At 59.7% G+C, this 12,223-nt stretch overlaps 2 protein-coding genes across 7 annotated transcripts in view; both read right to left on the reverse strand.

Annotated features, from left to right (window-relative positions):
* Positions 1–1,012: 1,012 nt before the first annotated feature.
* On the reverse strand, positions 1,013–9,532 carry ENDOV (endonuclease V). 6 transcript variants are annotated; one of them, XR_013776546.1, is made up of 10 exons: positions 9,444–9,532; positions 8,317–8,488; positions 7,327–7,461; positions 6,933–6,972; positions 6,719–6,831; positions 6,547–6,615; positions 5,908–6,036; positions 1,943–2,028; positions 1,357–1,456; positions 1,013–1,316 (listed from the first exon to the last, which is right to left on the reverse strand). XR_013776546.1 is itself a non-coding variant. In XM_079323711.1 (9 exons), the coding sequence occupies exons 1-9, from the start codon at positions 9,479–9,481 to the stop codon at positions 1,429–1,431; spliced, it is 810 nt and encodes a 269-aa protein (XP_079179837.1). In that variant the 5' UTR covers positions 9,482–9,532; the 3' UTR covers positions 1,293–1,428. The 6 variants fall into 6 exon arrangements, 4 of the variants coding, with proteins under 4 accessions (XP_079179837.1, XP_079179836.1, XP_079179839.1 ...); XR_013776547.1 differs by having other exon boundaries at positions 1,357–1,459; XM_079323711.1 differs by having other exon boundaries at positions 1,293–1,456.
* Positions 9,533–10,158: 626 nt separating this feature from the next.
* The window catches only part of RNF213 (ring finger protein 213), a 45,811-nt gene continuing 43,746 nt past the window's right edge, over positions 10,159–12,223 (reverse strand). Inside the window, exons 64-67 of the mRNA XM_079323716.1 lie at positions 11,794–11,991; positions 11,436–11,525; positions 11,170–11,348; positions 10,159–10,527 (exon numbers count right to left, since the gene is read on the reverse strand). Coding sequence (XP_079179842.1) covers positions 10,374–10,527; positions 11,170–11,348; positions 11,436–11,525; positions 11,794–11,991 — 621 coding nt within the window. The 3' untranslated portion in view covers positions 10,159–10,373. The remainder of the gene's footprint in view (positions 10,528–11,169; positions 11,349–11,435; positions 11,526–11,793; positions 11,992–12,223) is intronic.

Raw genomic sequence — 12,223 nt, forward strand, 5'->3', positions numbered from 1 at the left:
GGGACCAACACTAAAAATGCCCTTTTAGAGCCAGAGCTGGGGCCCAAAGCTGGGGAATGCCCTGAGATCCAAGGGACACAGCCCCTCCTAAACCCACCCAGCCAAGCCAAAGGGGAGAGGAATGAGAACTGTGGGCAGGGAGAGGGGAAATCCCAATGAAACACTTCCCCCATCCGCGGCAGGAGTGTCCCAAAATACAAACCCTGAGTCACAGGAGCTGGAACTGCACAGGCAGCACCTACACTGCCACAAGCTCCAGACACGGAGGTGGGAACTCATCCCACCCAGCCTCAGACACCTGGGATGGAGCTGCTCACCCAGACTTCCTCAGAACAAACAGATCTGCATCCTAAAGCATCTCCTCTCCCTCCTCCCTGGACCCCAGACAAATAAATAAAACAGAGGGAGCAGATCCAGAGAAGCTGCAGCAGAGCCATTCGACACCTGGGAGTCAGGAGACCCAAGCCCGAAGGAATTCTGCCCCAGTTTGTCACCCAGGAGCCACCACTGGGCAGCACATCCCTGCCCCAGCCCCTCAGCTCATTCCCCAGCACTGCCGGGGGTGGCCAAGCCCTGAGACACCTCCAAACTCCCAACCAGTCCCAGATGGAAACAGTGAAGAGAAAACCCCCTGGTGATAACAGGAAGATTTACAACCAGTCAGCAGTAACTATTTTCCTCTGATCCCCAATAATTTACACCTAAAAAAGCCAATTTCCAGTAACAGAGTTAAAAAAGACAAGCCATGGATGAGTTTATTTCAAAGGACACTCAAGCTCCAGCCTCTGAGTTTCTGCTAAGAGGTTTCAAGCATTACAAAGTGATTTTCCCTTCCCAGGGTTATAAACCAATTAGATAAAGACCAAGTTAATCCCTTATTGTGTCCAAAGAGCCACAAGCAGACACCAAACACAGAGATTAGTCCCTTCCTTTAAGCACAGTGTTTGGGCAGCATCCCAGGGCACAGGCAAACCCAAAGGCAGGAGCACAGAGCCCTGGTCCAGCAGGGACTGCTGCACCATCCTCCTCCCAGAGCCTCCCCAGGTGACTTCATCCAGAGTCATCTGAGTTTACCTGGCCTTGGAACCAGAGGAGCTCAGAGCCTCACGCAGAGGGAAGCTGGGGCAGTGATGCACAGACATTTTTTATGCTGTTTTTTTTTTTAGCCTGATTTTCCCTCACCCCACAGGCAGAGTTATCTGTGAGCCTTTGTTTACCCAAAGGTTTTAAGAGTACTGGAAAATAAACCCTGAGAAACTCCCAGCAAGGGCTGTCCCTGAGCAGTGAGTGGCTGGTGCTGCCCTGTGGGACACAGCCTGGCACAGCTGTCCCCAGGGTGCCACTGGCCTCCTGCACCCTGCAGGACCCAGCCTTGGGGCAGGAGAGGAGCCAGTGAAGAGCAGCTCTGCACGTTCTGCTGGCACCAGACTAATCCTCCAGTTCAGCTTCCTTTTTGCTGCTGGGAACAAAAATGAGAAAGTTGGAAGTGGTTTTAAAACAAGTAGAAGGCAACAGGCACATGGTGAGCTCGAGCTCCTGCACCTCAGGGACCTGCCACAGATACAGCCCTGAACTGACACCCAACTGCTCACCTTATGTAAGAGTGGGGGACTCTGACCCTCCCCAGGAGCTGGGCCCAAACCCAGCTCCCTGCAGGTATTTCTGTTCAGCCTCAGCTCACACCTGTGGGCGTTAGGGCTTTGCTTATGGCCAGTGCTGAAAAAAGACCAAATCCCTGCTGCCCTTCCCAGCTCAGGACACTCAGGACAGCTGAGGTGCTGGCAGAAGCAGCGTGGCCACACGGAGCAGAAATCACCTGGAGGCAGCACATGTCCTGAGCTCCTCACTGAGCTCACCTTGTCACCCTGCCTGGACCTTTAATGCCATTACTGCATTATGTATCTGCTCATGGCACAGCAGATCCCCTTGCCCACACACCCACCTCTCTGGGCTGGCAGGAACAGCCTCCAGCTCCCCCCGTGGGGCACAGGGCTGTGTCCGAAGGTACTCCCGGGACCTGATGTCAGCCTGGAGGCAGAGAGGGAAAGGAGAGAGCACTGAGCAGCCAGCCTGGGGCCTCCTGCTATCCACTGTGCCCCATCCACCTGCTGCCAGCACATCCCACCAGGCTGGCTCAGCCTGGGGCAAGGACAGCACCAAGCACATCCCAGAACTGTTAGTGTGGGCACTTACTGGGTGGTCCTGCCCCCACCCTGAGGTGTCTGCTCAGCCCTCCAGTGCTGCACAACACCCTTGATGCCAGCACAAGCACATCCCGGGCTCTTGGACAACTGTGAGGACTGGCAGCTGATTTCTACAGTCCTTCAAAGTCTTTCTCCCTTAGAAACTTCTTTCCCAAGCACACTGCTGTGCCCACCTCAAAGGCAGAGTGTCTCTCCCCACCTACAAAGCAGGATGTGACCTTCCCAGCTGGAAAAGCTTCACAATGTCTGGTGATGAGCTCAGAAATTGGGTTAACACATCCCTGGGGAGTGTCCTTGCAGCATCTGCTGCTCCCCAGCCTGTGCTGTCCCCAGGAGCCTCCTGCAGCCCCCAGGCCCCTCAGCCCCAGCCCTTGTGCAGGCTGTGCCTGCTGCTGGAACCTGCTCCACAACTGCAGAGCCTCCTGCCAGCTGAGAAGGAGAGACTTACATAAGGGGTGGTTTGTTTGGGAGATTTTTTTCCCTTCTCTCTATAATTGGACAGTTTCATAACCGAACTGACAAATAACTTTGATCACTCTTCAGGATAAGCGATTACGTGATGGATTTTATAACCAGGGAAGGAGGCTGCTCAATAGTCCCCACGGGGACACCAAGGAGCAGCAGGCACAGCTACCAACTATTCTTCCAGGGAAGAAAAACCCCAACCACGTTCTGCTGAGAACATCAGCTAAGGCTTGATGAGGTGGCAGTTCCCAGGCAGGGCTCACTCCTACCACAGCACTGGAGTCAGCTCAAGGTGGTGATTAACCACGGGCTAATCAATAAGATGGATCACTGTCCTGCAATAATCCTGACAGATTTGGGCTATTTTCAGAGGGGATGAGTGCTGGCTGTGGAAATGGTGCTTTGCCTGTTACCTGAGGGGCCAGGGTGCACAGCAAGCTCAGAGGGGGTGACAGGAGCAGTGACTGATGTGCAGCCCAGAGGAGAGGCTGCTGCCTTGTCTCCTTCTTCTGAGAGCAAGTGTTCAGTGTTTCACAGAGGGTGACTGCAGGCCTGCCCCTCCTGGGGGGCTGCAGCAGCCCCAGGCTGTGCCAGCAGCCCCTCCTGAGCCAGCCCAGCCCCCTGGCAAGTGAGCAGGAGCTGGGTGAGCAGCCAGGCAGGAACTGACCCAGCCAGGGCAGCTGCTGCCTCCCTGCTGGGCACAGGGACCCCAGGAGGAGCAGGCAGAGCATGGGCAGCAGCAGGGAGGGCTCTGAGCTCTGCCAGCAGGGCCTGGGACTGCTCCAGGAGGAATGCCATGCTCCAGGATGAGTGCTGTGCTGGTTATTCTGGGATGGCAGCTCCTGCCTACCCCAAATCCTGCTCTGAAGGACCTCAGCAGTGAGCACAGCTCCCCTGGCTGAGCCTGGCACTGGCACGTGCAGCAAGGATGTAAACACTGATTGCAGGTGACAAGGGAAGTTCATCCCTCTGCTTCCTCTGAGATCTCACTTCTCTCATCTGCACCACAGCCAGTTCCTTGGCAGCACAGCCACGGCGTGGGCTGAATGCAAATGGAACCTTCCTGATCCCTGCCTGGGTGAGGCTGCACTCCTGGGAAGCCCCACAGCCCCTAAAGCAGAGGCCTGAGCTCCCACAGCAGCTGCACTGCACATGCTGCCCTCACACAAACCTCAGGAGCTGTGAGCATTTCAGTTCCAGGCTGCCAGAGCAGGATCTGATGATCCACAGGTCTTTCCTGGCACTGGGAAATCTGTAAGCACTTCTATCAGGGCTGCCACTTCTGGAGGGATATCATGGCAAAAAGGCCACGTCAGCCACCCGTGGCAGGATTCTCCACAGCCTCCTACTTCCTAACTGCAGCTGCAGGTGCTCAAGAGCTGAGGCTTTCAGCTCTGCCTGTGCCAAGAGCTGTGGCAGTCACCACACAGAGGAAATGCAGCAGGGACAAGTCCCATGGGAAAGTTTAAGTGTCCTCAGCTCCTGCCATCCCTCTGGAGCAAACACACTCCCCTGATGGACTTTTCCTCTCTCTGTAAGGAAAGTGATAATAATTCATCCCATCACTCTAAGAAAAAGGTCACAAAGAACTGTAAGAATCTCTGAACATGAGCAAATCTTGGAGATGGCTGGAAGCAAAATGAGAGTGATGACAAGCTCCAAGACACCTTTTTGTTTCCAAAGGGAATGCTTCCCTTCCCTTTGAACAGGCAGAGCTGCAGAGCTGGCTCCGAGCTCTGCAGAGGCATCTGTCCCTGGCTGGAGCAGGTTACATAAGGAGCTCCACCAGCCTCCTCCAGTCTGGCAGGTACTGGGGCTGAGATGGGAACTGCAGCTCTGCTATGGACACCCCAAGGCTTGTTCTGCTCCAAGGAGTTCAGACTCTGAGGCACTTTATAAGCAGTCTCAGTTCCAGGAACACTGGAGCTCTGGGGTGCAGCGGGGTCACCCAGCACTGCCCCAGGTGGGCACACCCCTGACCCCACCAGCCTGGCACAGCAGCCATGCCAAGGCTGTCCCAGGGCACTGTTAGGGACAGGGACAGCCAGGCAGGCCCTGGGGTCACTCCTGGCTCTGGGCTGTGGAGCACCAACAGCAGAGTGACCTCAGGGAGAAGGGAAGCACCTGCCAGGCCAGAAGTCCCTGAGACTTTTGAGTTTCTCCAGAGCCTTTCCCCAAGTTCTGCTAAGATTTAAAATCAGCCAAGGCTGAGCCCCGGTGGCAGCTGCAGCTCGGTGACAGTGATGCAGTGCTGTCACCTGCTGGCTGGTGGCTCTGTGAGGCAGCAGGAAAGGCCCAGAGGAGCAGCACTGCAGGCTGTGCTGGCCTCCAAGTGCCAGGAAAACTGAAATTCCCAGCTCCTGGGGATTAGCAGCAGCAGAGCTGCCTGCAGAGAGCGAGCAGGGAATCAGTCAGGCCGGGCTGCAGCAGGGCTGGGAATGCTGCCGGGCACTGCAGCACAGCGGGCTGGGAGGGATCAGGGAGCAGCAGCACGGGCTGGGGCACACAGCAGGAGGGGCAAAGGCAGGCTCTGGAGTGCCCCAGGAACCAGCACACACCCCAGCTGCCCTCCCAGCTGTGCTCCCTGCCCAGCTGTGCTCCCTGCCCAGCTGTGCACCCACACCTGCCCTGTGTCCCACACCTGCCCCAGTGCTCCCACACCTGCCCCATGCCCCATCTCTGCCCTGTGCCCCATCCCTGCCCCATTCCCCTGTCCCTGCCCCGTGCCCCTGTCCCTGCCCCATGCCCCGTTCCCCGTGCCCCCGTCCCTGCCCTGTGCCCTGTTCCCCGTGCCCCTGTCCCTGCCCCGTTCCCCGTTCCCCGTTCCCCGTGCCCCGTGCCCCGTTCCCCGTGCCCCGTTCCCCGTGCCCCATGCCCCGTGCCCCGTTCCCCGTTCCCCCTGCCCCATGCCCCCGTCCCTGCCCCGTTCCCCGTGCCCCATGCCCCGTTCCCCCTGCCCCGTTCCCCGTTCCCCGTGCCCCGTTCCCCGTTCCCCGTGCCCCTGCCCCGTTCCCCGTTCCCCGTTCCCCGTGCCCCTGCCCCATGCCCCGTTCCCCCTGCCCCGTTCCCCGTTCCCCGTGCCCCGTTCCCCCTGCCCCGTGCCCCGTGCCCCGTTCCCCGTTCCCCGTTCCCCGTGCCCCCGTCCCTGCCCCGTCCCCGTTCCCCGTGCCCCGTTCCCCGTGCCCCGTGCCCCGTTCCCCGTTCCCTATGCCCCGTCCCCCGTGCCCCGTGCCCGTACCTGGCGGATGGGCTCCGGGATGCGGAAGCGGCAGCAGGCCCTGACCAGGCGCACGGCCGTGCCCAGACTGACCCGGTGGCCCACGGACACGTAGAGGGGCCTGGAGCTGCTGCTGCAGCTCCTCAGCACCTGCCAGCCCGGGAGCAGACAACAGGGGCTCAGCTGAGCACAGCAGGGGGCAGCGGAATGAGGAGCCAGCCAGACCCCTCTGTGGGGTGCTGGCTCTGTGTCTGCAGCCCCCAGCCCTCCACGACATCTTCTCCACCCCACTGTTTGTCCCCCGTGGCCCTTCCCCAAATGCCTGAGGCTGCTCTGGGATGCAGGGAGCTGTGCCATCAGCACACACAGGAAGTGTCTCACAGTGCTGTTCTGCTCTGCTCTGAAACAGACTGATCCTGGGGAGCTGCCAGGGAACTGGCACCTCTCCCAGCCTGCAGCTCCCCATCCAGGGTGCTGGAGCACCTCAGGAGCCACAGCCACGGATGTGAATGTTCCCAGCACTTGAGCTGCCAGCTGCCTGCAGCCACCTGAGCTCTGAGGAAGGGGCCAGCAGTGTCACTGGTCACCTGCTCACACCTGCCCTCCTGAACTGAGCCAGCCCCACTGTGCAGAGTGCCAAGAGGCCAAGTGACAGCTTACCATGCCCAGGACCTTCCCCGAGGTGCCAGTCAGTGGGAATGTCTCTCCTGACCTCTGCAGGGAGCGAACCTAGGGATGAACACACACAAGCTCATGAGCATGTAACTCTCTGTGGCTGTCTGAATTCCCTGGGGATATGAAAAAGCAGAAACAAACCTCAGCCTGGCCTAACCTGCTCCCTGTGCAGCTCATCCCTGACCAAGCCATCCACGTGCAGGAGGTTCTTGGCCACGCCAATGCACGGCAGGTCTGTCAGGACTCCGAGGTGACAGGCTGTGCCAAATCCTGCCAACAAGGGGCCACTGTAGCTGCAGGACATCAGGGAACAGGAACACCCAGGAGCAGCACAGCAAGCAGGAGAGCAGGGCTCTCCAGGAACAGCCTACCTCTGGGATGGAGCAGGCCATTCCCATCTACCAGAAGCACCTGAAAAAGCCAAAGCAGAAATGTGATTTCCTTGGCACTGAGAACACTCCAAGGAGCAACCAGGGATGCTGGCTCTAGGGAAGGAGAAATCTCTCTTGGTGCCTCAATTCTCCCTCAATTGTGCCTGCCCCCAAAGCAGCAGCAGTGTGGGACTGGCAGTGCCCTGCACACACCATGGGGCTCCCACTGCTCCCAGCCCCACATCCCTGCTCCCCAAGGAGGGGAATGGATGCCCCAGCACAGCTCAGACCGTGCCCCTCCCGCCCCACCAGCTCAGGCTCCAGAGGCAGAACACCTTCCCCAGGATCCTGCAGCCAGGACAGCCCAACTCAGGACAAAGAAAACACATCCCACCTGAGGCTGGAGCTGGGGCTCCTCCCGCTGAAGTCTCTGGACAGCCTCCACCAGGACAGGCACCTCTCGGAAGGCGAGGAACCCGGCCACGTAGGGGGCAGTGACGGCCACCATGCGACAATCCTGGTACAGCACCTGGGGCACAGACCCACCGTGCTGCCAGAGAGCCCCTGCCTGGGCCAGAGGCTCCTCCTCCACTCCCTGCCCTCGGCTCATCTCTTCTAAACCCAGCGACAGGGCGAGGGAAACGGTGTAAGGCAGCACAACACGGAGATTCCTGCCTTGCACTGCAGATCACAGCACGACTTGAGAACCAGTTCATTAAAATCCCAGCAGACAGCATCAAACTTTATTTCTCTGCTTGTTAGAGCTTTTACAGCTAAAGATAATTTTTATATCATTTTGAAAGCTGGGAAAGAGACCAAAAATCTTTATTAGTTCACGTAAAACAACTGTGTGAGACCCATGGTGGGTTTGGAAAAGCTTTTCTATGTCACAGCCTGTATTATCAACTGATTCCCAGCAAGAGCTCACACACAGGACTCTGCACTGGAGCACTGCAAACACCTCCCTGTGCCCATGGGCTCCCTGAACAGGCACTGCAGCTCCTCTGCACCTGGGGGAGTTCCCAGCCATCCCACAAAACTCCTGCAACTGCGAGCTGTTTCCATCACACCTTCCTAAACTTCTGTCTGAATCCTTACATGTATTTTTTTCCTGTTTATCTTTCTTGGGAACACACAATTGGAAGGTTTGCTGAACACATACAGAATCACGGAGCTGCTTGTTCGGGAGTGACCTCAAAGCCCACCCCATTCCACACCTTCCACTGTCACGGGCTATTCCAGCCCGGCCTTGGGCACTGCCAGGGATCCAGGGGCAGCCACAGCTTCTCTGGGCACCCTGTGCCAGGGCCTGCCCACCTGCCAGGGAGCAATTCCTTCCAATATCCCACCTCACGCTGCCCCAGCCCCGTGCCTGAGGCGCTACCTGCAGAGCCGGGAAGCTGAGCACGACCAGGGAGGCGCAGGCACGGCTCTCGTCCCCCTTGATGTAGGATAAATCCACACCTCCCACTCTCTGCAGCCCGGAGAAATGCGGATCCTTCTGCCACTGCTCCGTGTCCTCCTCCACCACGCTGGCCTTCAGCCGGGCCTGCTCCCTGCGAACCGCCGCGGTCAGAGCGGCTCCGGAGAGCCCGTCCAGCCGGTACCGACCCGCGGAGAGCCCGTCCAGCCGGTACCGACCCCGCGGGAGAGCGTCCTGCGAGTACCGACCCGCGGAGAGCTCCCGTCCAGCCCCGCACAGACCCGCGGAGGCCCGTCCAGCCCCGCACCGACCCGCGGAGAGCCCGTCCTGCCCGATTACCGACCCGCGGGAGAGCCCGTCCAGCCGGTACCGACCCGCGGAGAGCCCTCCAGACCGGTACCGACCCGCGGAGAGCCCGTCCTGCCCGCAGGGACCCGCGGAGAGCCCGTCCTGCCGGTACCGACCCGCGGAGAGCCCGTCCTGCCCGCAGGGACCCGCGGAGAGCCCGTCCAGCCCCGCACCGACCCGCGGAGAGCCCGTCCAGTCCGGTACCGACCCGCGGAGAGCCCGTCCTGCCGATACCGACCCGCGGAGAGCCCGTCCAGTCCGGTACCGACCCGCGGAGAGCCCGTCCTGCCCGGAGGGACCCGCAGAGAGCCCGTCCTGCCGGCACCGACCCGCGGAGAGCCCGTCCTGCCCCGCACCGACCCGCGGAGAGCCCGTCCAGCCGGTACCGACCCGCGGAGAGCCCGTCCTGCCGGTACCGACCCGCGGAGAACCCGTCCTGCCCGCATGAACCCGCCCCGGCCGCTCCCTGAGGAGCCCCCAGAGCCCAACGGGGAGCGGAGCCCCGGGGGCTGTTCTGAGGGTGCCCGTGCCTTGTGGGGACGCGGGCCCGGGGAGCCCCGAGCCCCGTTACCGCTCCCAGCGGCGGCACCGGCCGGTCCCCAAGGCCTGTCCCAGCCCGAGTCCCCGGGACCTGTACCACCTCGAACCCCCGTTACCGCTCCCAGCGGCGGCACCGGCCGGTCCCCAAGCTCTGTCCCACCCCGAGCCCCCACAGCCTCTCCCAGCCAGGGCTCCGTTACCGTTCCCAGCGCTGCCGCCGGGCAGGGGACGCGGCCATGGCAGCGCCGCAGCGCCGCCGTCCCCCGGAAAGCGCGGCCGAGCGCCGCCGTTCCGGTACCAGTACGGCCGCGATCCCGGCCCCGAGCCCCGCAGCGATCGCGACAGAAGCCAGGAACGGCAGCGGGAACTGAACGAGTTTATTGGGAAGAGGCGGGGGAGAAGCGGCCCGGGACGGGCTGAGGGCAGGGAGGGAGCCCGAGCCCTCAGCGCCGCCATCGCCTGAGGCAGGGAGGGAGCCCCGGCCCTCAGCGCCTCCATTGCCCGGCCCGGGGCGGGCTGAGGCAGGGAGGGAGCCCCGGCCCTCAGCGCCTCCATTGCCTGAGGCAGGGAGGGAGCCCCGGCCCTCAGCGCCGCCATTGCCTGAGGCAGGGAAGGAGCCCTGGCCCTCAGCGCCGCCATCGCCCGGCCCGGGGCGGGCTGAGGCAGGGAAGGAGCCCCGGCCCTCAGCGCCTCCATTGCCTGAGGCAGGGAGGGAGCCCCGGCCCTCAGCGCCTCCATTGCCCGGCCCGGGGCGGGCTGAGGCAGGGAAGGAGCCCCGGCCCTCAGCGCCTCCATTGCCCGGCCCGGTGCTGCCGCAGCGCGAGGAGCTGGGCCCGAGCCGGCCCGGGCGGCAGAAAGGCAGGCTGGAAAATATAAACCCTGTCCCAGCACAGGGGCACCTGCGTGGTTTGTAAAAAAAAAAAATCCTTCATGTTCCTCCAGTGGCTGTGGGGCTGAGATGATCCAGGGTTCTCACGGAGTTGCTGGGTCTATTTCACCCTCCTCCTCTTCACATCAGGTGTAAAAACAACAACCCCAAACCCCAAGAACAACCAACAAGCCCCAAAGAAATGCCCAAAGTTCCAGAAGTCCCTGCAGGAGAGCTGTGCAGTCCCTGGCAGGCTCCTGTCCTAACTGTCCCTGTGCTCCCGCTTGAAGACAGCAGCTGCTTTCCAGGTACCAGTGACATGAGACAGGAGAATCTCATCAGGGAATGTGTCTTCCAGCTCCAGAGCTAATTCAGGGTCTTTGGCATCAAGGTAAGGCACGAGTGATTCCTTCAGGCTGAAAGACAGAGCAGAGTAGCATTAACAGCTGGGGTACAGCAAAGCACAAGTGCCACAGTACAAGTGCACTGTACCACCCAAAACACTCAATATCCACCATTTTACAGGTGTATGTGCAGTGAGAAGAGTTAAACACACTCAATATTCACCATTTTTCAGGTATATGTGCAGTGAAAAAGGTTAAACACACCCAAAACACTCAATATCCACTATTTTACAGGTGTATGTGCAGTGAGAAGGGTTAAAGAGCCAGGTGGAGGCACAGAGCCCAGCAAGGGGAGGCTGCAGGCAGAGCTGAGCTCTGGGGCCAAGCTGTGCCTGTGCAGAGCTCAGTGTGCCTGTCCCTGAAGGCTTTTTCCAGCCTTAATGAGTTTGTGATTCTGTTCTTTTGTCCAAGTGCCTGCAGAAGTGTTTGTGCCCTGGACAGCAGCTCCTGGAGTGTTCCAGCAGTGTCCCCAAGAGAGTTTGTGTGAGATGGAAGTGACACATGGCAAAATGAGTGTGGATGTTCCTCCTGCTGCTGGTTGGGCTGTGCCCCTCAGGACACACATGTGCCAAGGGCATGTTCCCATTGTGTGCATGCTCAGAGGCAGAGAAGCTTCAGTAATAACTGTGGGGTTTTTGGGTGTGTAACTCCTACCTCCACTTGGGTTTGAACTCCTCCACAGCTTGGACACGTCTCAGCTTCAGGATGATCATTTCATGGAGCTCCTGCAGGAAGGTTTCCAGCCTGGAGTGGACCAGGAAGGTGTGCAGGAGCTTGGCAAGCTCTGGGGTGAGCTCTTCTTTGTAGTCTGGACTGATGTCTGCAAAAGGATCCTAAAAATGCAGCAAGGGGAGAAAAGCACACACCTGAGCAGCTGCCCAGAGAGCAGAGGAGGTCAGCAGAGGGTGGGGGCTCCATACCCTGCCCAGGCGCAGCAGCTGCTCAGACTTGTGGGCACACAGGAGCTGCCACAGGGCCAGGCTGTGTTTGAGCTGGCACCGTCTGAGGGCCTGGAAGGAAGGACAGCTGTGGATGTGAGGGATGTCCTTGGAGCCTGTCCCCAGCCTGCCCTGCCCACAGAGCTCAGCACAGAGCTCATCCAGCCCCTGAGCCTGGCTGGGGACCATGAGTCCTCTCACCCTTCAGCAGCTCCCTCAATAATCCAGTTTTTGATATCACAACAGGCAGAGTGTGAGGCTCTGTCACACAGGCTGGATTTAGCAGAAACCAGGGCGGGTTTTATCCTGCAGGAATCTGGGTTTTGCCCTCAGGACTCACCTGCAGCACATGAGGGTTTGTCTGATCCCCCATCTGCAGGACTTGCTCAATGTACTCAGTCAGCAGCATCTCAGCATTCTCTCCAGCCATGGCCAGGAAGCCCAGGGTGATCTCAGAGAGGGACAGAGCATCACACACGTCACTGTAGGACTGCAGCTCCCCACTGATCATGTTCATCACAGAACTGGGCAGAGCACTCTGAAAACCACAGTCACAGTTAATATAATTTTAGAGCCATTCCTTTTCCTGTTCAAATTGCTCAAGTCATGGAAGACAGCAGAGCCCCAGATTTAATGCTGAACTATCTCCCTTTTCTTTGTAAATGCTGACTGACAGCACAAGGCCAGACTGCACGCTGAGAAATGAGCAGCAAGCCTTTGGAAGGACAAGGCAAGGGACAGAAAAGCCCTGGAAAAGCAGGGATCTCATG

The sequence above is a fragment of the Erithacus rubecula genome (assembly GCF_903797595.1).
Source record: "Erithacus rubecula genome assembly, chromosome: 20".
Classification (NCBI taxonomy): domain Eukaryota; kingdom Metazoa; phylum Chordata; class Aves; order Passeriformes; family Muscicapidae; genus Erithacus; species Erithacus rubecula.